Source organism: Scedosporium apiospermum, assembly GCF_000732125.1.
Source record: "Scedosporium apiospermum strain IHEM 14462 chromosome Unknown SEQ_SAPIO_0077, whole genome shotgun sequence".
Taxonomy (NCBI): domain Eukaryota; kingdom Fungi; phylum Ascomycota; class Sordariomycetes; order Microascales; family Microascaceae; genus Scedosporium; species Scedosporium apiospermum.
The window spans coordinates 1,331,328-1,356,653 of NW_015971778.1; the positions used below are offsets into that span (position 1 = coordinate 1,331,328).

A 25,326-nucleotide genomic window follows, 5' to 3' on the forward strand; every position below is an offset into this window, starting at 1 on the left:
AGACTCCGAATAAAAGACCATAACGATAATGACGAATATCCAACAACATCCATCCACGTTCCAACCTCTCATATTCACTCTTTAGGTCCAGCATACAACGGCTGAAGCTTGCCGAATCGGTCACAGGGCCCGAATTTCCACCAGTCCGCATGGACCCCAAATGTCAAATGGCGGCAGACAAAGGAGATGACCTTTGGCGCAACGCCTGGAGGGAAGTCTGCCCACAGTCCATCCTCGAATCCCACATCGTTGCTGCAGAGGAACCATGGCAGGCCGCCTGTGAATGTCATGGATCCCTACCACGAGTGTTAGCGGGCGTGTATGTAACCCCGCACATCCGAACGAGAAAAATAAAAGAGAGAAATCGAACGATAAATCACGACTGAGGGAAGGTTTGGTAACAGGCAGGATCACTCACCATGCCTTCCTTAACCTCTTTCTCCACAACCGCCATCAGTGGCTTCATCTTCTCGAGTCCAAACTCCCGTAGGCCCAGTATTGTTGGGATCTCGTCGTTGAGGTGGGTAACGAGGTTTTCCGCAAACGAGTCGACGCGCTTAACGACCTCCTGGCGACTGAATTTCTCAGTTCCAGCGATACAAGCCTTCGCGTAGTCGGCAAAGTCATCCGCCTGGGCGTGAAATTTGTCGTGCTGGTTCACGTTGACCGTCATTAGGCCCTTCTGGCCACTCAGGCGCTCAACGGCCGGGAAGAAATATTTTTCCTCGCCAGAGTGGTGGATCTCAAGGAATTGCGACCAGTGCAGAATGTACTGGCAGAATGCAATCTCGTCCTCCGGCTGGATATGCGGAGCTTGTAAGATGATGGAGTTGAGGCCTCGAATGAGGATATTATGAACCAGGACCATGTCACTCGCTAGACTTTGTATGAAGTCGGGCTTGAAAGAAACACAGTTTAGTATTGTGTATTGATAATGCTATCAAGGTGGCTGAATGGAAATCGGGCTGCAAATCACGGAAGCTCTGCCTGGGCCATCATACCTTTTCATCTTTTGGGAGCTCATAGATCGGCGTGTGAAGAAGCTTGAAGGGCTGGTCGGCGTAAACGGGAGCCATCTTGATGTATGTCCGAATGCAGAGGTAGGTTGGGAGATGGGTGTACGAGAATCAACAAAACCGCCTCTCAACTATGATGGCCAGCCACCTTCTTATACTTCGTATAAAGAAATCCATCTTGTTGCATCCCTCATCTCGAAGTCTTGAGAAACCGACCGTGTGCTGTCATAACAAAAGTTCCAATGCCAAGAATTTCTGACCAGCTCAAATACTTGCAGCTCGGTGGCGCCGAGTCATTGGGATGGTGATGCGGCCCCTGCTTCAGCGAGTTCTCGTTTCTAAAAAAATGGTTCCTCGACGAATTACGCTTAAACTCTCTTTTCAAGGGGCCGTCAACTCTCGTAGGGCTGATCGCTAAAATAGCTCATTCATGGTAATCTTCCCGAGTTTCTTGTCCAATCACACCAAGGCTTTTAACAACCTGACCATTGGACTGGGGCTGTGCGTTGCCTTTTGGGTTAGAATACCATTTTTAGGAGAGGCTTGACACGTTCCAAGCGGAACCGCTCCTCTCGCCCCTTGCACCACAGATCACATTACCAGCGTCTTGAGCATCTACACGAAGCCTGCACCCCAGACGTGCTTTTCAGGCCTACATCCCGTCCTGTACACCGTTCTTTTTTCGGAAATTTTTCCACAGCTTTCCGGAGGCGGCTGAGAAGTTGTGGCTGAGAAGATGGAAATTACACCTCCTCTAAAAGGAAAGACTTGCGAGCCGGAAATCGACCTTCTCGTAGAGCCTGATGCGTAGGAGTTAGAACTGAACAATCGAATGAAGCGTGCCATCGTTAAAAAGCTGACTATGGTATTCTATGATGACGGGGGCACTGATATCGAAGTTCTTCTCATTAGGGCCTATTGAGGCACCAGTCTGGCAACCTCTCGTCGATTCATGACGTGCTTCTGCTCAGTCTCAAATAGGTTGTCCTCTAACCTTGCCGACAACACATGGAAGAGCTCAGGCTTGGTACGAGTTAATACCCCGAGTTGGACTCAGCTAACCTTCCGTGAGAGAGCGTTTGGTCAACTTTACATTTGATCTATCACAATAGTATTTGACAACCGACCCCGTCCTGAGGTGACCTCAGAAGAAGCAACCCCAATCCCAGTGCTTCTCGGTTAAGCTATCCCAGGGACCTGATTTGGTCATTGGCCTCTAATAAAGTTGCTAAGCTTCTTCTCGTTGAGGATCTCGCCTTCCACTAGGCGGCCCGTCTCTTTAACCACGCCGCTCACGGCCTCGAAGCGAACCACCGTCGGCACGTTGTGAACGTTCCACTTAGTCCGGTAAACGTTGCTTTTATCTTTCCACCTTGATTGCATACGTTAGCACAGGCCAGATGGCTTGGGTTAAGGACGAGGAAAACTTACTCGGGAATCTGTCCAACTGAAACAAAAGCTAAATCCGGTGCACTGTCTGCGGAGAATGCTGCTTTAATGTATGGCAAAGCAGCCCTGACATCCGGGCACCATGGTTGATTCGTGTGAGGGTCGTCGGCAGTTATGAAGGCGATGAAAATGGCGGCGCTCGATTGGCCGGGTAGCGCTAGGGCGCCAGTGGAGGCGGGCAGCTTGAAATCGGTTACAATCGGCATGGTTATGAGACTGTCCGGATGGTTTACGGCGGTTTGTGTCCACGTCTACAGCCAGACAACCTCAGGGCGAATTGGGAAATCCGAGATTTATTTATAGACGGACAAATCACTTGCTCCGACACCGGTGGGGTGGAGCTTGACTCGGGAGAAGGAATGATGGAGGAGCTTGGTGGGGCTGTCGCCATCACGGCGACCCTTGGCGTGCTCGCTCATGGATTCATGGATGGACGCAAGATAAAGACAGCGCAGCGTAAAAGATATCGCGAACCGACATTGCCTTGGTTTAAATTTCGAGGGTGCATTGTCAAAATCGAGCCAAAAACCTTCCTAACTGCTAAATGGAACAAGATAGCTATTCCCCAGGTCATCTCACAAATTGCAAGCTTTAACCGCCACGAGCGCCATATTCCTGTTTGCCCCATGACCCGAACCCCACCCTCAGAGCCTGTGAGAAGGCCGCGTCGAACTTATCACCACTCTCTTGGAACGCGATTTTTTCCGTGTGCCAAGTAAACCAACCTCTGCCGACGGATCCGTCAGGCGTCCTGAGGATGCCAGTTGCAATGTCGATAACCCTCTCGCTTCTTTCCCGGTTCCTGATTTTATTCTCGTAAAATACCGTCGCGCCGCAAACGCCGCAGAAGGCTCTCCATACGTCCTTGGTGGATTCGAAAACCGTCAACGTTCCGAGTTCTAAATCCTCTGGCAATGAGGGGGATATACAGGAGAGTGGAATGAACACCCATGCAGCGACATGGGTTCCTGTTACCAGGCGGCAATCGTCGCAGATATCCAGAATAGCCTGCCACTTTGACTTGTCGAGACGTGACACAAGTTTCTTAAGCTTCTCATCCTGCAGGATCCTCGAAGACGGCCTCGAGATTGCGAAACTAACACCACCGCAGTGGCACTCTCCGCGCAGCTCTCCGTCGATTCCTCCTCCCACGTTCTCAAATCCAGGACTAGCGCCGCCGAGAGCATCGCCTGCTTGCTCCGCCCCTTTTGAAACCGGGTTCCAAACTCTCAGTTGTCGGCCTCCTACCTCGGGTAGCCACTGATACAGGCCCCCGCCCGGCGAAGACTTGGTGCATGCGTGAGACGTCATTCGGAAAATGTCCTCACTGTGCGTCTCAAAGATGCTGCTCGAAACACGCCATTCTGTAAACCCGTCCCCATCGGCCTCAAGATCGACATCACCGATGTGACACCCGCAAGTCCTGCAGAATAGTCGCTCGCTTAGTGCGGTTGCGTGTTTGTATCCAGACAAGACCGTATCTCTCGAAGGCGCTACGAAGTCAGGCGCGCAACCCTTTGGAAGGACCGCATGGAAGATGCACGGCGTCCCATGGGTATACCTGCAAATCGTGCAATGGCATATGTGAACGGATAACGGCAGGGCCGTGGTTGGTATTGTGACAGTGAAACGGACACCCCTGCAAAAACAACGGGCAGCTAAGCACTTCGCGTCCCCCAACGTTCTTCTCGGTTCCAGGCTTGCATCTTGCGCCATCTAGCATTCCGGTCTGCGAGACTTGCGATGCTGCGGGAAAGTGAGATTTTACACCGTTGAAAATTCGAAACAACCCCTCAATATGCCCATGTAAGGCCGTGTCATCTTCAGGGCGTAACTGCCGACTCTGGTGTGATAGGTGCCTGGGAACTCCGCGTTGATAAGAAATTATTCCTATTGGGGCGGATCAGATTAGCTCCTGTATGCACGGCGATGGTCACGAGTTTTGCTGTTACAGTAACGAGCGAGCACATTAACCATCCTCCATCCCGGTTAAACGACATGACATGCACTGACATGGAGAACCACGTAACGAGACTGACGAATCTCTGTCACCAAGAATCAAAACCCTTGTATCCAAAGAAGGGCAGCTGCGCCAACTTTTCACATCTTTGCCCCAGGTTTAATTGTCCAGAGGTACAGCCAGCTTATCTATGAGATGTGTGTATGGTCGTTGTCGCCAGCTGAATAGCATACGTATACGCTGTCGAAGTCAACCATGGCTAACCAACCTGCAATCAATGGATTTCAGCGTTCTTCGCCGTGAAACGACTTCAATAAACTGGGCAAGGGATATATGACTTTCAATCAATCCTTGGCTGCGCCTTTCCGCCGAGGTGATGAGAGATGGGATGAGGAATACCTAAGCAGCACCACGAAGGCAGGAGAGAACCGCGAGGGTTACCGGCCGTCACAACTTAAGGGAGGGAAAACAGATGAAGACTAATAAACCGAACTGTGAACACGACTGATATCTATTAGTAACCTACAAAACAGAGCTTCAAAATTCGCGGAAAAACTAGCTACAAATATAAACTCCAAAAACCTCCTTGCTTGACAGTCTCAGTTTGTGGATTCAATGCTGTGATATATTATCACTATCCAAGTAATGAACTCACCAGGCCCCGGTTGATAGAATGAGAAGCTCCCGTCTACAGGAACTTCGTCGGAATCGGAATGTGAACTGCGCGGATGAACTCGCCAAAGCCCTTGCCCAAGCCATCGAGAAGCTTGGAGCTGCTCACCCCTTTTCCAAGAGCCCCGTAGACAACAAAATGTACGGCGTAAATATTCGGCAGCTCCACCCGCTCAATGAAATACCAATCGCGCCAGTCCTTGCCCATGAGTTCTTGCATCTTGGTCCGCGTCATAAAGGAACGGAACCACTCCCATTGCTCCTCCGTTTGGACGAAGAGTCCAATGTTTACATTGGCGCCTTTGTCGCCAGATCTGGCCAGGGCGATGTCACCCAAAGGCCTTGTGAAAGTTGGCCCAAAATTTTCGAGAGGAACTGGGTCCTTCGTTTCGAAGTTGTTTCTGGGCTTCAGAGGTTCGGTCTTCGTAGGAGGTCCGACGAGAAGGCGCTTGGGACTCTTCGTTGAGTCTGCATTGAAAATGTTGATTGCCTCTTCAAGCTCCGATTGTGGGATCAGAGAGGGGTAGAAGCCAAGGAAAGGCTTGGGCCTCGCCGTTCTCATATCCAGGCTGCAGTGCATACCTAAAGGGGGTCTTGTCAATAATTCGGAAGCCATTGACGAGGCTTTTGCGTATTGCGGTCTTCACTGACCGGCAAAATGAGCCATTCCATTGTACATCCAAGCAGCAGGAACCTTGCCTAGAACAGCCGCATCTTTTGCCTGCGCGAAAACACGCAAGTACGATGTCGATGCCAACTGGCTGTCGGGATTATCCGTAGGAACGCCAACACGCTGAAAGTCAAGTTCATCGAGCTGCTCCGTTATTCCCCACTCATCCAGCTTCGCCCTCATCTGAGTCTCTTGAATGTCCCACTTGTGGCTCGTCGCATATCCAGTAGCATTCATGAGCATCTCACATTGGAATCCACCCTTATAAAACGTCGCAAGTTTAGTCGTGGGAGGGGGCGGATGCCCCTTGACTCCAAAGACGCGAACACGATCTCTAGATTCGGACTCAACTTTGATACTCGAGATGTCTGCCTTGACGTCGCTGTTGAGATAGATGTCTCCTTGCAGCTCATACAGCAACTGACACTTCACCGTATCGGGCGTGACGAAGCCGGGCAGCTCTTGGTGCTTGGTAACAATACATGCCCCGTCCCCTTCAACCTCGACGATAGGGAGGCCAAGTCCAACAAAAGCATCGGCGGGGTATCTGTAGGCGCCGGCGAAATTGGCGCCCGTGACATAAGTAGAGCATTCAATAAGATGCCCAGCAATGAGAGAACCAGCGAGTTCGTCGAGGTTCTCATCGCTCCACCCATGCCACCAAGCAGCAGCTCCGATAACAGGCGATGCATCTGCAACTCGGCCGCAGATGATAATATCAGCCCCCTCCTCAAGACCCCTCTTGATAGCCCTGTAGCCGAGATACGCATTAGAAGATACGATAGGCATCTTTTCGGGCTCGTCGAGGAAGGACAGCGTGTCGCGGGCGAGCTTCACGTCGCCGTTTGCAATATCAAGGTGGGGCAGAACTCCAGACTTGAAGTCACCCAAAATTTGTCTAACCTTGGGCATTTGATCGTCGCCATCGACATAGGCAACGCTCAGGTTCAAATTCTTATCCTTGACAAGACCATGAGTTTTTTCAGCGAGGCCCTTGGGATTCAAGGCTCCTCCGTTAATGATGATCTTGATGCGTTTCTCGTTGACAATCTCCAGTGCTTGTTCGAGACCATCAAGGGCCGTGGGAGCCCAACCGGGATGGCCGAAAGCCTCTCTATCGACAGCAAAGTTGGCCAAATTGACCTCTTTGCAAAAAAAGTCAGCGATCTTACCAGCCGCGTAAGTATTGATGGCGTATTACCAGCTAAATAGTCGCCAGTGATCACATCAATCTGTCCAAACTTTGCCTGGTTATACATGTGGACTCCGGAATCACCTGCAGTTGGTAATGTCAGACACCGATTCGACTGCGCATGCATCTTCCACGGTGGGTAAGGTACATACTCTCGGCGCCCGAGCAGTTGGCGATTCTTACTGCTCTCTTAAACCTGGCCATTGTAAAAGACACTTTGTCGTCAAAGCTTTGAAAATGATGTGAAGTTGTACGTCTCGGTTGACCGGCACATTAACCCTAATAACCGCCTGTCATGAATGAAGGGCTTGATCCTTATTATCTATTGTCTGGCCCCTCCTCTTCAGTCAAAAGCAGAATAGTATTATGGCACGACAGGGAGGAATGCAGGGAGGGCGTCAGGGAGGCGGGAGGGGGGCCTTCAAAGTGAAATCCTTCGAGTCATTAGATCTAGTTCGAGTCAACTAGTCTCGACTAGCCCGAGTCAAAGTCCGGTCAATCCTTTCAAAAGCAGCTCTAGATCCATAAAGAAGCCATGAAGATATTACTGCTCATGTTTCCGCAGCCATGATGGTCGGGTGGACGACGTCGTCCACCAAGCTTGCGTGGTGGGTCAACCAGGATGGGTGGTGTCATTGGTCAAGTATGATGGTCACTAAACCATGACCAGGATGATCGGAATCTGCAGCACTTAACCCCGAATTCCTAAGGTTTTGGATCTTGGGCAGAGATGTGTTTGTTCCATCCACGAGCTAATGTCATTCATTGCATATAACACCCCTCGCTGCGGACAAAAGGTGCTGAACTTAAGGAACCATGGTTTTATCCCCACTCAAGCAGACAAAATGGTAACTTCTGCCGAATATTCAGTGCCTCGAGAGGCCCGAGCCCTCTTTGAGGAAGGAATTCTGAACAATCCCCTAATGTCGACCTTGCCTACAGAATTGAAACCCCTCAGCAAGCATGTCACATTCACCGGCACTGAGAAACCGAGTATTCCCATCAACTGGAGGTTCGCAGAGAGCATTTCCGCCCTCAAGGCATTCGAAGCCACTATGCTCAACCACCTCTTGACGCGCAAATACGGTATCCAGCCGGTAGATATTGCTATCAACATGTAGGGATGGCCCAGCTTCCTTCTTCGTCCTTCCTAAATCAGATGCTAACGTCGACGGGGTTAGCGATCACGCAAGCTTGTTTTTCATGTCGCCAGTGGTCGCACAATACATCAAGGATGGCACTCCGGTGCCCCTGGATCCGTTTTCGCCGGATATGTTGAAATTGATTCCCAGCCAAGACAAGCATCGGAGCCAAGATAATCTTCACCGCGTTTTAGCGACTAATATTTACAAGACAGAGGATGCTCGATTTTATCATATCCACGGTGAGTTTCCTCCCCGCCCTTTGTGTCTGCAAATAATGCCCTGGGATGTTAACAAGCCATCTAGGAAGTATGAACCCCGACCCGACATTGACTGCCCTTGGACTACGTTTAGACGGCGAAGAGGGCGACACCTATGATGCTGTGGTGGAGAGAATCCAGAATGCTGTCCTAGAGCATGAAGCTGCCCCCTTAGATGACCTCATGAACGAGAAATATCGCCAGGCCGGTACTATCGCGTATACCTCGGCCGAGTATTTCGATAGCGACCATGGTAAGGCTTCAGGAAAGGTTGGACTATACGAAATTGCCAAGGATGTTGCCTCATCTCAGCCGGCGGCTTGGTGGGAGGACAACGATAGTCTCCTGGCTTCGCCCAAGCGGCCCTTGGCTGGCCTCAAGGTCGTCGATTTGACCCGTGTCATTGCTGGCCCCGCCATTTCGAGGAGCCTCGCCGAGATGGGCGCGAGTGTCATGCGGGTTGTCTCCCCACACGTTACGGACTTGTCGCCCGTCTTCCAGGACTTGAACTGGGGAAAGTGGAATGCATTCCTCCATCTCAAGAGTGAAGAGGACAAGGAGAAACTCTGAAAACTGATCTTGGAGGCCGATGTTGTAGTCGACGGCTACCGGCCCGGAGTCATGGACCGTCTCGGGTTCGGCCGCCAGGCCATTTTTGACTTGGTCAAGGACCGTCCAGCGGGAATCATTCACGTGCGTGAAAATTGTTATGGATGGCACGGTCCCTGGAGCCACAGAAGTGGATGGCAGCAGATTAGCGACGCTGTAGGTGGAACCCGTCCGTCTTTGTATGTCCGGGTTTGTTGCCGATGCTGTGTTGACTTGACTTTTCCGTCAGTGTTGCGGCGTCTCTAGGGCTTACGCCGATGCGATGGGCGTTGAGGGAGCAGTAACTCCTGTATTCCCCAACTCTGATTACTGGTGAGTTAGCCATATCGGAACAGATGTTCCAGGCATGTTCCAGGCTTGCTAACTGCCTCACTAACCAAACAATTAATACCCAACAGCACCGGAATCTGTGGGAGCTCCGCCGTCCTTGAAGCGCTGGTGAGGCGTGGGGAATTCGGGGGAAGTTACGGGGTTGATGTAATGACCGTCCTCCCTCCCCCCCTCTCCCAAACTTTTCCCATTAGATCAACTGCCTAACTTCGAAACGCTCACCCATAGGTTGCGCTCAACTACTACTCTCAATGGCTTGTTCGTTCCTGCGGAGCCTACCCTCAGGAGATCTGGGATGAGTTGTGGACGCGCCACGGCTCGCCAACCTTCCAGTACTACCATGCAATGCAGCACCTCCTGCCTGCAATGATGAAAATGCTCTACCAGTACGACGCCAAAACCCTATTTCAGGCCGACTTCTTCGAGCCAAGAGTGTCAAAAGCGCTGAATACTACGTTTATTCAAGTCAAGCCGATCGCCCAGTTCCCAAATAAGGAGGTAGAGCTGGGATACAATATTGGTACCCGAGGCAATGGAGTCGACCAGCCCGTGTGGCCCAAGAATCTTACTGTCGAGATCGTAACCGGCTAAACTAGACGCAAGCTACTCAAATACTAGTACAGGATTCCTCTGGGTTTATGATTTGTTTAGTTATCGTCAATCAACTCTGTTTGAGCTTCGTGTGTATCTCATTTCGCAACTGATGATTCTTAGAGAATAATTATGTATCATCTTGCTATATTTACCCCCTTAGGCATCAGCCGTTACCCCAAAGCTCGACTACTCTTTTGCCGATAATGAACTCCTGGTTCACGAAGCGGCAGCTGGTGTTGTCTATTGACCCTAGCACTGAGGAAGGTTTTTGTATACAGAACAGTTCACACGGCAAAAGAAGTTCCAGCAGACCAGCAGAACATACGCCCGATTTAGATGGGACGATCTTAATCAGCAGTCGCTGAAGAAAGAAGTACCAGTGGGTCTCTTGTCTACTACGGGATCTAGAGTGCATAATGGCTTTGTATTGAGTGAAGACGTACCTGTTAAGACGGTCGCCCAGAACTGAATACCTGGAAGCACATTGCGCATTTTAGGAAGTGAGGGCGGTAAATACTTGACAACAGTTCTGGCTGTTCCTCAGCAACATAAACGACCAGAGGGGCTTTTCCTACCCCGCCTCTAATATAACGGTAGAAACCGGCCCTTCATTTTCAAAGGCTCATGTGGTTTGGTCTTGTTAAGGGTGCAAATTAGCTGAGGGCAGGCAGTGTCTTCGTCAAGGCATGTTCGTCGCTCACATTCCGTCTTGCAGAATTCCTCATTTCCAAAGACATCCTTCAGGTAATCGGGCAAAACATTTATTCCGAGCAGGTCCTTGTCTTTAGCGCCAGGAATGTCGTCGCGTTCTTTATTAATGATGCAGGATGTCAAGATCGTGGGTTCGTGGGGCTCTGCGGATTGCACTTCTAAAACCGGGAGATTGAAGAGGCAGCTGGCTAACGGGTTCCCTTCCCTATGAGCCGTCAATGTCAGGTCAAGATAGCCATCTCCTGCGACGAGTTTGGAATATTCCGTTTTCTCGTCAGCTTTCAGCTGGTACTGGCATTTGATTGAGGCATTGTAGAACATCCGAGGGGCATTGGAATCTATAGGGTCTGTACTCGAGGGCAATGTGATGTCCAAGTCGACTGCGACGTTAAATTCGAAGAGCTCCTTCATGAATTTCCCGGCTGGAACGCTAAAGGCCAGCCCACCATGTATAGTCACCTTTCCCAGTTCTTTCCACCCTTTCCCCGGACGATGAAGTTGGTAGCAAGCGTCATCGATTATGATAGCTGTCGGATGGCTGTCTCCTCCACAAACTGTCGTTTTCAAATGATTCTTGAGGATATATTACTTCTCGGGATAGAGTGCTAGGTGGTTGATCCCAATCCGAGTATATGGCCTCTTTCAGGCATTTGCCCTCTGAACTAAGTCGGACCCCCCCCCCTCACCGCCAACCCCCCCTTTCCGCCACCCCACTTCCCACCAAAAACAGCAAAAAGTTACACTTTTTTAAAGCTTATATCTCTACCAATTCTTTATATATAATAATAAAATTTTATATATAGCTTATATTTTATAAGACTACTATAGAAAAAAATTCAAGTATAAAATTTATTAAAAGAGTAGTATATAATAGATAATTAAACTATAGATTATAAAATTTTATATAAATTATATATAAATATAAAACTTAAATAACTTTATAATAAATAGATTATAGATAATATAACTTATAATATAGTATTATAATATAAGTAATATTATATAGTAAAAAGAACTAAGCTATAGTATTTTTTTAATATTTAATTTTAAAAAGTATTTTTTTTTTAATAAATTTTATATAAAAAAAAGTAATTATTATAATATTCTAATTTAAAAATACTTATAAAATAAAAAATAACATCTTTTAAAAGCTAATTTTCTATAGAATTAGTTATATATTTTTTAATTATATAATATCTCTTATTACTATAATTATATTAGTTTTAATTTATATATAATTTATATAGGTATACTTTAACTATCTACTATACACTACTCTTTTAACAAATTTCAAGTTTATATTTTTTTCCTGGCTAATAACTATGAAGAGAAGCTATATATAAAATTTTATTATTATATATAAAGTATTGGTGGAGATACAGACCCCTGCAAATTGCTGTTTTGTATGAGAAAAGGGTGGCGGAAAGGGGGGGGGTGGCGGTGAGGGGGGGGTCCGACTTAGAAGATTGTGGAATGAATGACTGGTCAGAAAGAAATTTGGATTGCCTCTGGGTGAGAGTGGGATCTGGGAATATGTGATCAGGCCAGTTTGACATGTCGCCCGAATCGAACAAGTCCACTAGAGTCTTCTCCAAGCCTTTGTTCAGGTTTGTGTAGAACATTCCGAGCCCTTAGCCGACATCGGTTCCCACTGCTTCTCTTGCTCTTCCTCAAGGTGCTTTTGTGCAGCATCAAATGCCATTCCCATCGTGTTGACAATTTCTGCCGTGGTATCTGCGCGGCCCGTCCCGGATGGTCCTCCCATATGAAGAATGGCGAGACGCACCATCCCAACACCTGTGAGATGATTTTCAAGATCTTCTTAAGTGCCAAGGGCTCCTTTTTCGAGTTTACGACTGTCTTAACAGTGCCATCGACATCGCTCAACCTCGTGCGTATGGTATTAAAGATGGCCATCTTTTGCATAGCTTGAGCTCGATCGTTGAAGTTTTCAAGGCTAGTTACAAGCCAAAACCAGGCCGGATCGGCATATTAATGGCAGCCTTGGGGGTTGCGGACAGGCCGCCCGCAAGCTATTGCCAATTTAGAGTTATTGGATGGGAGAACTCGGTATTCACGGCAGGTTTCCACCCTTATCACACGCGGACTCCGATTCTTCGCTCTTTCGTCTTCAGAACGCGGCAGCTCCTCCGTCTATCCCTCTCTCCCACTCACTCGTGCAACGCTCACAATAGGATCGTAAATCTCTAAAACTTGCACTCACACAAAAAGCTGGAGACCACCCGCATCTTGGATTGCATCGCACCAACGCAGACTAACCCTAAGAACCGGGATATAAAATGCTAGTACCCGTACTTGATGGTTATGCCTGCGAACCCCACATCCGAAAGTTTTATCTTTTGGGGGTGTCACTCAATCCTTAGTTTAAGCAACATCTGCCACAAGGCTCGATTGCCCCCTCCGGCTTCGGATTCAAGTAGCTCCAATTGGTCCATCAACGCCGATTGAAGCGTTTTGAGAACGTTCAAGGTGTATACTAAACTTCCCTGTTCCTTCAATTCATCCAGGGCGAGGTATTTCATCTCCAAGCTCATAGTCCCCGTGTGTTTCCGTTGCTGAAACAGACTCTCCAGTACCGGATTAGGCTTTCTCAGTGCGTGTATGAGAGGCAAAGAATACTTCCCTTCGTCGAGATCTTCACAGAAACTCTTCTGGTATGAAGACTATTATCTGAATCTTAGCACAAACCAGGGCCAATGAAGTGACGGTGGACTTACATCGCTGGAGACCAGATTCAAGTAGTCGTCGCGGATCTGGAAGTACCTCCCAAGCAAAGTCATGAAGCCGTCCATGTCAAGGCCACTGGAGAAGATCAGCAATTCGGTGAACAAATTCATCCTTGACGACTTTACTCACACATTCTTGGTAGCTTCAGCTCTCATCAGCCTGCTAATCATCCGAAACAACGCCGAGGTTTCTGGGATCTCAGTGTTAAAAATCATTCACACATTCCTAGTTTCGATCAGGCTCTTTCTTACTTGCGTCACACATTTTTATGTAGTCTTCTTCCGATGGAATGACAGAGGCATGGCTCCAATGGATGTCGTATCCTTGTCCAAGATGCAGCGAACGGAGTTCCTCTTTAATAAAAATCGAGGTTAGCACTCCCCGTCTTGTGGAATTGGCGGAGGGCTTGCTTATAAGGGAATGGAAAAAAGTCCCACCGATGTATATTGACGTCGCTGATGGATGTAATGACTGGAGACTACCCAGCGCTTCCACGCACATGAAATACGCCGAGTTGATTGTTCGTCCGGCACCAAAAACGGTGTGGGCTGTCGGCTTACCCCGGCGTAACAGAGAGTTATCTTGGATATCATCAAGCCTACATCACCCAAGTCAGTCGACAACTCTCAAGCATGCGGGCGATCGGAACCTGCGCCGGTAAATTAAAAGAAATCCCCAGAACAGAGGGGACTTGAATAAAACCTCTTACATGAGCGACGAGTTATGCAGCAAGCTAACCACTCGATCTATTGTCCTCAGAGCGCCATCAGGTACGAGGTACCATATGTTCAACGCGGCAAGAACATGTGAACGAACTCCCTTCGAAGGAAGCGACTCAATATAGTCGCAAGGGTATTTTACAACCTAGACGCAAACGTTCAATAAAAGCCAGGAATGCCGAATCGAGAGCAGGGAGCGTACCTTTTCATCCAGAGGAGTCCGTGTCATACGAAGGAAGATTTCAGCGAACGGCGTGTCTAGCAAAGTGTTATTCCATGACAACGCAAGGACCGTTTGTGGTCCGACACCTTCGAGGTCGGGAATTGAGATACCTGCACCCGCCTGTCCACGGTCCACAGTTGTCTGTTGGTAAACACCATTTACCGTGCCCCTCTTCTTAGGAACGACTTCCACAGGGTGAGCGCTTGTTACCTTGCGATGATCGCCGACGGAGAGATTGCTCGGTGGTGCACTGTAATCATTGCTGCCTGTGGGATGAGATTCATCGAACGCACCGCTAACTGCTTTGGCGAGGATAGGCTCTGCTGGCGCGGCCACATTAGAATGAACCATGATTACGAACGCTTGAGGGAGGTGTTGGGTCTCGAACTTCGGCATGGAATGGGACTACCGAGCTCCCGGTTGGACGCTGGTTCATATGTTCAACGGAAACACGCGCTCCGATTAGATTGTATGACTACAGCTTACGGGGTGTGACTCGAAGATCTCAACAGTAGAAACATAGAAGCCGGGCGGAGCGTGATTCCCACGCCGTAGCAATGTGGCTAGCTGAGATGTTGGAAACCGGAAACCTCACGGACATATGCTCGGCGAGGATCACCTTCATTTTTCGATCGATATTTATCAATAGCATGACATCAGTCTAGGTGAGACATTTTGGCTGCATCAGCGGAAGCGGACATCTACATATCTGCATTGTACCAGCCAGCCACTTGTTTGACATTAAGCAATCGCTAGAACACCGTAAGAGTAAAACTCGGGCTACCAGACACGGCTTTCGAAACGCTGAATAGATTTAGGACAGTTCTTAAAGAGTGCCAATGAAACCTGCTTGAGGGCAAGTCTACGTGTCTCCACTTCCAAGTTCCACCCAGCTGTTGCATAGGCGTTATGCAAATTGCCTGCACCATGACTGGACAGTAGGTCCCGCATGAGGAGGCGCATATCTTGAATCTAATTCTATGCCCGATTTTCAACAAATACCGATGTTTCAGAAAGTGACCAGTATATGCCCAGCTGGTCTCCAGTGGACCCATGAAATTGCCCTCTGATAGCCGTCGGAGTACACGACGCACTACTCCACCTTCGCGGCCTTCCCCGCCAATGCCTCAGCTCGAGACACCAGATACAGACAAACTCCATACGCAAGATCGACTAGCAGGAACGCCGCAAGGCTCCAAAGCACGAGCGGACTTGCCAGCCACCCAAATGCATCTGGCCAATATTTCCATCGTAGGGATGCAAAGCCCACTGTGCAGCACGAACCAAGGAATCGACTGAGCCTATCATTATTAGAAATGTTAGAGACATAATATATCCTAAGCGTGTGGAGCTTCAACTCTGAAACCCGAAAGAGTCTGCCTGCATCTCACCATAAAGTCCACGATGTGCCTCGTGTGCTATTCCGCTGAAGCAGTTGACAAAGCCCGCCTATACTCAGCACGAGCTGACATACAACGGCTCCCCAGGAGTAGGCTAAGGAAGGCCCGATTTCAGCTGCCAGAGCAACATGACCGGTGAAACACACAAGCGTCCCTGCGAGAAAGATGAGCGGTGAATGGTTCGCAACCAAGGGTGAGTGACCCCACTCCGTCGGGGCGGCTCGGGCCGCAGCGATCATGATAAGGACGTTTAAGGAAACTCCGGCGGCGAAAACGGCTAGCTCTACCCGATTTCGTGAAGGATAGACGAGAGTGTACACTAGCTCCCACCCTATATTGTTGCAGAGCGGGATGATAGCCATGCTGTATGTCTCACCCTTGTACGAGTGCCAGATCATGGCGACATAGTTGATCAGCCAGCCCGCGCCCATAAATGCAACAAGGGTGTCGGCCAGCCATTGGACTTCTTGATAGGCTGGTGGGGGTTGTAAATCGGTAAAGCCGTCCATGTTGTTCTCCGGATTGGGTAATTTTTCGTTGAAGCTTGGTAAACTTTGAGTAAAAACGGGAAATGCGTGCTGGAGGGCCCTCTTGCATTTATATCCCTCGGGGGTTGCGATTCAAAGACGACACATGTATGGACCAAGTGTAAAAGTACGTGGTGGCCCTCCGAGAATTCTGGAATTCGACACATCGCACCGCACATGCCAGAACTCCTGTCGATAATAATCTACTATAATGCAGCTTTCTTTCGTCCAGGCCATGGACTGGTTTGGAACCTACACTCATGTTATTGATGTTTTGATACTACTCGCTGTGTTTTTCGTCGGCTTCATTGTTCGAGGCTCTACCGCTGCCAAATCGCCGGTCCCACTACCTGCTCAACAGTATGGGTATTGCAAGAAGTCTTCCACGAAGCAAAAGCACGGCGGCGAGGCCGGATGTCCTTATGAATATCTTGTCGGGATATATGGTCGTCACCATTTTGAGCCCTTCGTTAAAGGGTTCCGGCCGACTCTAAAGACGGAAGACCCATCCAAATACACGCTGATCCTCGATATCATGGATGCTGTGCACTTTGCCCTGATATTAGTGGACGACATATCGGACAACAGCTATCAACGCAAGAATCAACCGACGGCTCATTTAATTTACGGAGCATCTGAGACGGCGAATAGGGCCTATCTGGTTCTCACAAGGGTGATCAATCGAGCCTTACGCGAGAGGCCTGTTCTTGGAGCGGAGCTTCTCAAGGCATTGGAGGACATCCTGCAAGGCCAGGACCTATCTCTGGTGTGGCGTAGGGATGGATTGAAGTCCTTTCAATACCAAGGCAATGAGCGGATAGCGGCTTATAAGAACATGGCCGTGCTGAAGACGGGGACTCTGTTTGTGCTTCTGGGAAGACTGTTGAACGACGGCGGAGAACAATTAGATGATTTGTTGACTCGATTTGGGTAAGTTCCTTCGAGTATCTTACATCCGAAGTATACTTCTTCATTCGGCTAAAGCTAAAAAAACACGTCACCCCACACAGATGGTATGCGCAGCTCCAGAACGACTGCAAGAATATCTATTCGCAAGAGTATGCTAGCAACAAAGGCTCGGTCGCCGAGGACTTGCGGAATGGAGAATTGTCATTCCCGATTGTTACGGCTCTCAACGAAGAGAGTACTCGTCAATTGGTCGAGAAGGCGCTAGAAAGCAGGACTGAAGAGGACATTGAAGCGGCCATAGACGCCTTGCAATCAGAGCGCGTGAAAGAATCATGTATGAAGGCACTCCACGATGCTAGCAATGGGTTGGATAAGCTCGTGGCGCTCTGGGGAAGGAGAGAGAAGATGCAAGCAAGGTCTTGAGAATCAAGCCGGAACGTCAGCGCCACTCCCAATGGCTAGCCATCAGAAGATGAGGATTGTACTAGGTGAAGCGGGCAGCCAATTTTGAGCCTCGGACTACTGGATCACCTTAAATTCCTTACCATGATGCATTCGCCGCTATCGCGACTACCTGCTCCGAAAGGACTAGCAGTTTGTAAAGCCATCTCATGGTCTAGGAAGCTAGGCAGATACTGGACGAGACTCCGAATGATGGTTTAACCCGCCTCCGTTGAAGGAGATAATCTCCTCGTTTATGCATCCTCCTCAGATCACGTATCTAGCTTGCTCAATATGCCAAGGATGACTTAATGCACCCACTTTCTATGCTTCTGAGTCCCTCCCTCCTAACGCTATTAACCCGATCTGCTATTCTCTACGAGATAATCCCTGAACATAAGAACGGCAGCCCCGCCAGACGCAGGGCCAGCGACCAAGCTGACAAGGAACATCCAGGCGATTAATCGTGGAGTCAGACGCTGACCTTTCCACTCGAGCAGATGGGAGAGAAGCCCGACCGTTAGAAAGAACCCACTAGACGTGCCTGTCATCTCGTTTATCTGCCGTAATCGGGCCTGCCGAACGCTCATGTCCGACAGACCAAATTCCTCGGCGTCAGGCACGCCTATCAAGCTATTCGTAATGTGCAGCGGACCGGTGGAGGAAGGGGGTAGCATGGAGGGAGCCCAGGTTGCAAGAAATGCCGCCAGGAAGGCGGAAATGTGCGTGGCCGTCGAGAAGGCGAAGAGGAAACGAAGCCGAAACATCCGGTACCTTCTCACTACCCTACGGTAATGTTTGGCTTGCTTGGATGTGCGAAGTATCCTGAGAGAAATGACCGGCATGGCCGCTGCGAACCCACAAAAGGCAGACAGAGAACCCAACACAATGAGGCTTAGAGAATGATACTGTCAATCCTGTAACTAAATGAGGGATTTGGTGGTGGATAAAATTCATTGTGCCATACCTAGCCACCGCCAGTCCTCTCGTTCTGAACGGCCATTCATTAATTATTATGATAGTGAATGGGATTAGCTGGCCGACGTAGAGAAACAAGTGCAGTGAGAACCATGGCCAGTCATTGAGCAGAGATTCAATTGATACACCTGCAAATACCTCGAGCCATGCATACAGCCGCGGGATGCCAATCTCTTTGCTAAAAAGATGCCCAAAATCTGGCACGTTGAGGATTGGGTAGCCCTCCCCCAGCTTCCAGGTTATGCCGATAAGGAGAAAGAAGACTTGGAGAAGGGGAAACGATTCGATGAAGGACATTTTTTTGGAGGGGAATGATGCAGAGTACATGGAGCATAATACAATGAGTATGAGAACCTCATTTTCGTCAGTCTGGGAGCTAAAATACTTTGGACTCTGCCGGAGACTTCGGCCTGATTCACATGTGTATGCGTGTGCAAGCAACACGAACACGCAATTCCAAGGTCAACAGATCTAATTACTTTGTCTGTTGTTGTAGATAGCGAAAGGCCCTCCCGAAGCTTAGTCGCCTAAGGCTATCTGCACGAACACGAATCATAGAGAGCCGCATCAAGACGTGCCGTTTCCTGTTTTCTGCGTCGGTAGTGGCTGGCGTGTCTTCTGCGGCTGGTGTCTTGAGTTGCCTGTAGACGAAGAGAGCTTTTCTCGTCTTGCCAACCGCCGATCCATCAGCCCTGTCACTAGTACACCTACCTCTGACTCGTTCAAGACTCTGGGCCCCACCGCCGTTTCTCCCGTCAAATTGAAATTCTAAAGACGTAATAATCTACTAAGTGGGGGATCCTTAGTAGGGTATGTCAGCTGTTTCAATATCTCCTCTTCAGCGGGAGGACGTGGCTGGCTGTTGATCAGTTAGCAACGCCGAAACTTTCACTCATTAGGCGTGCATTGCATGTCGTGGGATCAACCTTAAATCTAATAAATGGGGCGTAGAGCAAGGGCGCATCAGGGACTGAGCATGTAGAGATGCATGCACTCGGGCTTCGGAACCATGTCTTTCGGCCCTTTTATTGCCCCTCGTCGGTGTAGAGAGGCTGCGTTGTTGGGGCTGCCACTGGTTGCTAAGACTAAATATTCCAAGCGGTTGAGCGACGATCCCTGGTGGGTATTCTGTCAGCCTCTTCAATTTTTTTTTTTTTTTTTTTTTTTTTTTTTCCCTTTCGCGGGGCGGGAATGGCTGAAATGGAAAAAAGTTAAATGGGAACCTCTTCTGTAGGCCTACTCTTCTGTTAGATGAACTCTGGGATAGAGTTGACAGTCCAACCCGTAGTAGATATACTGAAACGAGGAGACGAGGCCTTGCGGACATGAAAATACTCGCCCGCACAATTATTATCCTACTCTCAAAGAAGAGGGACTCAGTGGTAACATGTTATTCATGTCGGAACATCACCTAGACAACAGAATATAGAGGGAAATAACATTTCTAAAAATAATACCAGTCTTATTCCATTTTCAGCTTCCTTGGTCGTAACTTAACTAACCTAACCGAACAATAAGTGAAGATACCTGCGTATGTAGGCATTCTCAATCTGATGTACCATCACCGACCGCGACCTCGTGCTTCGCTTCTCTCAACCACACCTTGGCGTACATATCTGGAAGCATGAACTTTCCGAACGCCACATTTTGGGGCCGAGGTCTGAAGTCCTTTATAGCAAAATCGAAGTTCAGTAGAAGGTGCACCATCACCAGCTTGACCTCGTCGGAAACCATGAATCTCCCTGGACAGACGTGACGCCCTGTGCCAAAGTGCATGCTGTATTCGCTGGTTGCTGTGAGAGGGGCAGATGCTTTCAGGTCCGGGTCATCTCGCATCCTAGAGAAACGGAAACCGTCAAAACGCTTGGGATCGGCGTAAAAGCGTTCATCTTCAAATATTGGGGAATTGGGTGTGAATATGAAGGTTCCCTTGGGGATGTGGAGACCGTTCGAGAATGTGAAGGGCTTCATGGCCAGCCTCGCTAGGGCAGCTAATACGGTCAACGTCAGCAATTGTTTGAATCTTTCTGGGAGACGTAAAGAAATGATTAAAGAGCGGTCCGTCTTTGAAGTTCATACATGCATCGAGGGGATTACACCTCTGAGTCTCCTTGATAAAGCTGTCCATCTTGTACATGGCGTCCATGGCAGCTTTTGTTCCATCACCGTATGCGGCAAAGCATTCTCTTATTTCTGCTCTAAGCGGATCGACGTATTCAGGACGGGTGGCGAGCTCAAAGATGGTGTGAACTACCAACTGGTCTCTACGTCAGAGCACATTTTCTGGACTGGGTGAGAGAGTGTGACAACATACCTGACTGGAAGTGTGCAGGGCGGCAAAAATCGTGTTCGCCATCATATCAGTGATATGGTCATCATTCCAACCAGCCGAACGGTGTTCGTCAACCCAGTTCATCGAGAAGTCAAGCAGATCCTACGGTTCTGTCAGTTTCCGATCGTACGGTAATTCGCAGGGCACAACAGCACCTACTTGCATGGAATTCTTATCGCGGGAATCTCTGCGAGTTTCGATCTCGTTATGAATCTCATCCTGTAAGTTCTTGACCTGCCGTGGCGCTAGGAGGAGTTTTGCCAGGAGGCTGGAGTGGAATTTTAGCCGAAGTCGTAGAAGAGGGCATTAAAGGGATTTCACAAAAGGAAAAAAGGAAAAAAACCCTACGGTCTTGTAAAAGCAGGAAAACAACGCAGGATGAACGCGTCTCTGGGCACTGCGTCCCCGAACTGGCAGCACTTTTCAAGGAACTCCTGGGACCTGCATAAGGGTGCCCCGAAGAGGGACTTCGTCGTAAGCCGAGCGATCACTTTTATCGCCAGAGGGAAGCAAGGGACCTCCATCCAGCCCGAGTTTGCAGGTGGTCCACTATTGGAGTGCGAGAAAACTCGGCGGTACCATGGCTGCTGGGCACTCAATTTTAACATCGCTTCTTGGAATCCTTGCAAAAATTCCGTGGAAAACTCCATGAAGAATGGATCTTGGGGGTTGCTGGCTCGAGTTTTCTGCCAGCTCAAGGCCTTGGCTATCACTGAGGTTGGGATCTTTCGCGCACCCTCCTGCTGTCCGGGGAGCGAGTATTGGAATTGAAACTCCTGCAATACATTAGCCTGGGCCTGCCACTCGCTAATATGTTGAATCATGAGGAAAAAATACCTCGGACATCACCGCTTGGAAGGACATGTGTTCCTCATTAAGAGTGTAGTATTCCCTCGTCATCGCTCTGTCACAGAGAAAGACGTCCATCCGAGTCATGGTAGGTATTTGAAACGCATACTCGCCATGCTGATTTTTTCATCATTAGTAGTTGTTCCATTTCGATGGGTCATGAGAGCTTTTCATTTCCAACCTTTGCGTAACCCTCACTGACAGATTCGCGAGCGAACCATACATTACGTACAGCGGCCAGCCATTTCGTGAAGCGAACTCCGGGTCCTACAACCGGTACATCGACCTAGGTTTCCCGATCAGCGTTTGAGTTTCGGTTGGTAAATAACAAAAATAACGCACCGTTTTATCGTAGTTGAGATATCGAATTAATGCGACGGCAAAGATGATGGCACCAGTGATTTTGACATTGGGCCAGTCAGGTTCAATGGTGGTTAGACGGTCGAACAACATGGTAATTAGTGTCTGGCAAAGAGCGCAAGTGACTGTTAATCCACACAAATAGGAGGGGGAAGGAGGAAAAGAGAGAGAGAGAGAGAGTACAAAGCTGCTGTTCTCGAAGAGTATCTTAAGCTTGGCCGCGACTATGCCTAAGTGCTTTGCATAGCCCAAGACACGAGTCCGAGCACAAACAGAGCCATATTTCTCTATTCGGCGAACAAAATTTATGGAAACTTTGCTTTTCTTATCTTGATTCCATGTTTCACGCCGTTTCTGTATTCCAATGACTCAAGACGATGCTTCACGAAGGGAGCGGATAGATTAGGGAGCATACAAATCCGTTACCAAGGCGGATGAGTCCAGATCAGAAGATTTCAAGACAATCTGCCGTGGACAATCGATAAAATCTATGCGGAAAAGCGGATGTCTCAGTAACTAACAGGAGTGCAATGCCACCCTCCACTCCGGTGGCTGGCTGATTGATTATCCCAACATTGACGGCAGTTTACATATCAGCTCTGTTCTAAGGGTAGCTTCGCTTGCTCTTTTCTCTATGCGATGTAATCTCTCACCCAACCTCTCACACACCAGAGAATTATAACCCCGATCCAGACAGTGACCAGTCCATGCGGCTTAGGGAAGAATGACCGAAGATCCCTAATGACGGCCCACCATGAGCGTGGTCGTTGCGCCCGTTCAGGAAGCTTCAAATATTGCAGGCATTGACTACCCCCTAAAAGTGCAGCTGAAGAGCCCGCAGGAATGTCGTTCACCGCGGGGAGCAGGTACCTCGCCACTAAATGCTTCACAATGCCGTCATTGGACTGCAGGCGGGTAAGAAGCTCCGACTGTGTGCAGATCTTTTTCGAACTGGCGAGCCGGGCCGAGCTGAAATGATGCAGCATATCCTCCAAGGCGGGAGTGGCTTCCATGGCCCTTTGGAGATCGCCCTTCCAGAGTGCGTTAGCCAGAGCTGCGGCATCCTCGATAGCCATGTTTGCACCCTGCCCAATATTTGGAGTAACCTAAACCGGGACGTCAGCTCATGGAAGCCAAGTGAGTGAAAAACGGAAGGGAGGTTTCTTGGAAGCATCGAGGGAGAGGTGTGGAGGAGTTCAGAGATCCCTACTTTGTGAACCGCATCTCCCATGCACACCAAGCGACCAAAGTGCCAGTTGCTGAGCCACCCCTCCTCTAATGGTGTGATTGTGAATATGTCACACCTCGACCACATATCCCCAAACGTCAAGGTTGCGTCGAGCTTCTTGGACTTTAGTCCTTCGCAAATCTTTCGACCATCTTCCTGGTCAAAATGAGGCCTGTCGGGGTAGGTATATTGCCTATCCGTCTTAACAATGACGAACCAGAAGACTTTGCCCTCTTTTCCATTAAAAACGTGAATTGTAAGATCATAGTCCAACAGACTCAACTGGACGCCATCCTCCACCCCGGAAACTGCCGAGGAGATGCCGAAGATGCAAGCGTAGTATACCCTCATCGCTGATGCCATTAGTTTGTGTCTATTTAACCGTTGAGAACGATGGTGATTTCTTACTTGACTTTTCTTTTTCCGAAATAGCCTCTGGGGCGAGCTCGTTGGCATGTCGCCACATTTCCGATCTTACGATGCTATGGACACCATCAGCGCCCACAATCAAGTGCCCCGTGTACTCTTTGTTGCAAGCGGTTTTGACAACCGCATGAGTTTTCCGATTTTCGATCGATACGACTTTTTGACCCGTATGGACTCGCTCTTTGTGCTGCAACTTCCTATAGAGGATCGCAAGAAATTTCTGGCGCTCGAGGAATGAAAGAGGGTATCCAAATCTAGGAAAAAGGGGGCTTAGAAGTAGCACTAAAACATCTGGTCGTGCATACTGACCGTGACCGAATGATGGACGGGTATTCACTTTGAAAAGAGAACCCATCTGGGAAACGGATTCTTGCGAACACTAAAGGCTCTATCACCTTCTCAATGTCGTCAAAAATGCCTAGCTGGTCGAGGATCAGAGCTCCATTAGGCAGGATGCCGATTGAGGCTCCGACCTGCGGACTGATCTCATCACCCTGTTCAAGAACGTCGAACGAGATGCCCAGTCTTTCCAGGCAGTGGGCGAGAGCAAGACCAGCCACTGATCCCCCAACAATCAAAACTTTGAAGTCTTCCATGGCGGCAGAGAAATTAGCAGCAGAGTAAGTTGTCGTTGGTGATTCTGCAGTGTTGTGTTGGGTGTATTAGCTACTTATTGGAAACGGACTAAGGTTCTAGGAATAGAGGAGGTCTGGCTAATTCCACCTTTTCCAGTCTTTCCTGGACCACTCACGCCGCCTGTGAAGGGGTATGTGAGGTTGCTAGACAGCCTTGATCCTGTTGCTTGTCCGGGTAAAAACAAAAAAAAAAAAAAGAAAAGAGAAAAAAGAAAGAATAAATTCACAATTTTTTTTTCTCACCAGGACAGAGGAGTAAAATGGCATGCCCGAGAGGCGGATAAGGGTCCAAGGCACTCTTCGCTTGGCTACCGGGTGTTCCATTGCCAATACCGACTATCTTCATATTATAAGTAGCACAGTATTGTAGGGAAAAGGATCAGACCACTTCCCAGAAGTGGCTTGCGGCAGCTGCATAATTCACCGCACCAGAGGCCGAAACTTAGCGTTTCAGGACCTCACCACTAAAACTGTGAGGCGTCTAAATCAACTTGCGGCGAAATAAGGCGGGGTTCTGCATGTCTCGACGCGGCGAGAAGTGTTCAGGAACCTGAGGTGGTGAAAAGGAGATATGCAGCGAGCTGGGACCATATCAGAAGCGCTCATGTCAATCCAACAGCGGCTGAAGACGACTGACAAGGTGTCCTGCATGAAGCTCATCCGCGACCAGACCCCGAAGTAGGCCTGGCTCTGTTACAACGCACCAATTCATGCATACGCCTGTTTGAGTGAGAATGGTAAAGATCTGACTTCTGTTTCCACATCTTTGACTTTTTTCCGCATTTGGTATGCTAGAACCGTATCACTGGGTCAAGAAGTCCTTCGGGAGACGAAAGTAACACAGAAATACATATCAAGTGGGCGCGCCCATTTTTTTTCCATCTCAGGCCTGAAATGTGAACAGCACTTGTAAATGGAACATCACATCTCCCCAGCTGATCGCGGA

The 25,326-nt window shown here is 49.0% G+C and overlaps 6 protein-coding genes across 6 annotated transcripts; 2 read left to right on the forward strand and 4 right to left on the reverse strand.

Annotated features, from left to right (window-relative positions):
• Positions 1-74: 74 nt before the first annotated feature.
• SAPIO_CDS2029 (uncharacterized protein) lies at positions 75-1,076 on the reverse strand (the record flags this gene model as incomplete). The annotated part of the gene is made up of 3 exons (XM_016785163.1): positions 75-296; positions 419-898; positions 1,002-1,076. The coding sequence occupies 3 exons, from the start codon at positions 1,074-1,076 to the stop codon at positions 75-77; spliced, it is 777 nt and encodes a 258-aa protein (XP_016645460.1).
• Positions 1,077-2,222: 1,146 nt separating this feature from the next.
• SAPIO_CDS2030 (uncharacterized protein) lies at positions 2,223-2,671 on the reverse strand (the record flags this gene model as incomplete). Its single annotated transcript, XM_016785164.1, has 2 exons — positions 2,223-2,388; positions 2,448-2,671. The coding sequence occupies 2 exons, from the start codon at positions 2,669-2,671 to the stop codon at positions 2,223-2,225; spliced, it is 390 nt and encodes a 129-aa protein (XP_016645461.1).
• A 385-nt stretch (positions 2,672-3,056) lies between these two features.
• SAPIO_CDS2031 (uncharacterized protein) lies at positions 3,057-7,163 on the reverse strand (the record flags this gene model as incomplete). Its single annotated transcript, XM_016785165.1, has 5 exons — positions 3,057-3,888; positions 5,124-5,679; positions 5,749-6,912; positions 6,969-7,043; positions 7,112-7,163. The coding sequence occupies 5 exons, from the start codon at positions 7,161-7,163 to the stop codon at positions 3,057-3,059; spliced, it is 2,679 nt and encodes an 892-aa protein (XP_016645462.1).
• Positions 7,164-7,804: 641 nt separating this feature from the next.
• SAPIO_CDS2032 (uncharacterized protein) lies at positions 7,805-9,891 on the forward strand (the record flags this gene model as incomplete). Its single annotated transcript, XM_016785166.1, has 7 exons — positions 7,805-8,076; positions 8,141-8,343; positions 8,456-8,905; positions 8,960-9,054; positions 9,200-9,282; positions 9,369-9,408; positions 9,529-9,891. The coding sequence occupies 7 exons, from the start codon at positions 7,805-7,807 to the stop codon at positions 9,889-9,891; spliced, it is 1,506 nt and encodes a 501-aa protein (XP_016645463.1).
• A 6,542-nt stretch (positions 9,892-16,433) lies between these two features.
• On the forward strand, positions 16,434-18,367 carry SAPIO_CDS2033 (uncharacterized protein; the record flags this gene model as incomplete). Its single annotated transcript, XM_016785167.1, has 3 exons — positions 16,434-17,152; positions 17,233-17,547; positions 18,073-18,367. 3 exons carry the CDS (start codon positions 16,434-16,436, stop codon positions 18,365-18,367), a joined length of 1,329 nt encoding a protein of 442 aa, XP_016645464.1.
• Positions 18,368-20,095: 1,728 nt separating this feature from the next.
• Positions 20,096-24,341, reverse strand: SAPIO_CDS2034 (uncharacterized protein; the record flags this gene model as incomplete). Its single annotated transcript, XM_016785168.1, has 11 exons — positions 20,096-20,541; positions 20,630-20,807; positions 20,865-20,984; positions 21,042-21,150; positions 21,841-21,848; positions 21,964-22,017; positions 22,074-22,196; positions 22,793-23,197; positions 23,302-23,672; positions 23,728-23,999; positions 24,124-24,341. The coding sequence occupies 11 exons, from the start codon at positions 24,339-24,341 to the stop codon at positions 20,096-20,098; spliced, it is 2,304 nt and encodes a 767-aa protein (XP_016645465.1).
• Positions 24,342-25,326: the final 985 nt, after the last annotated feature.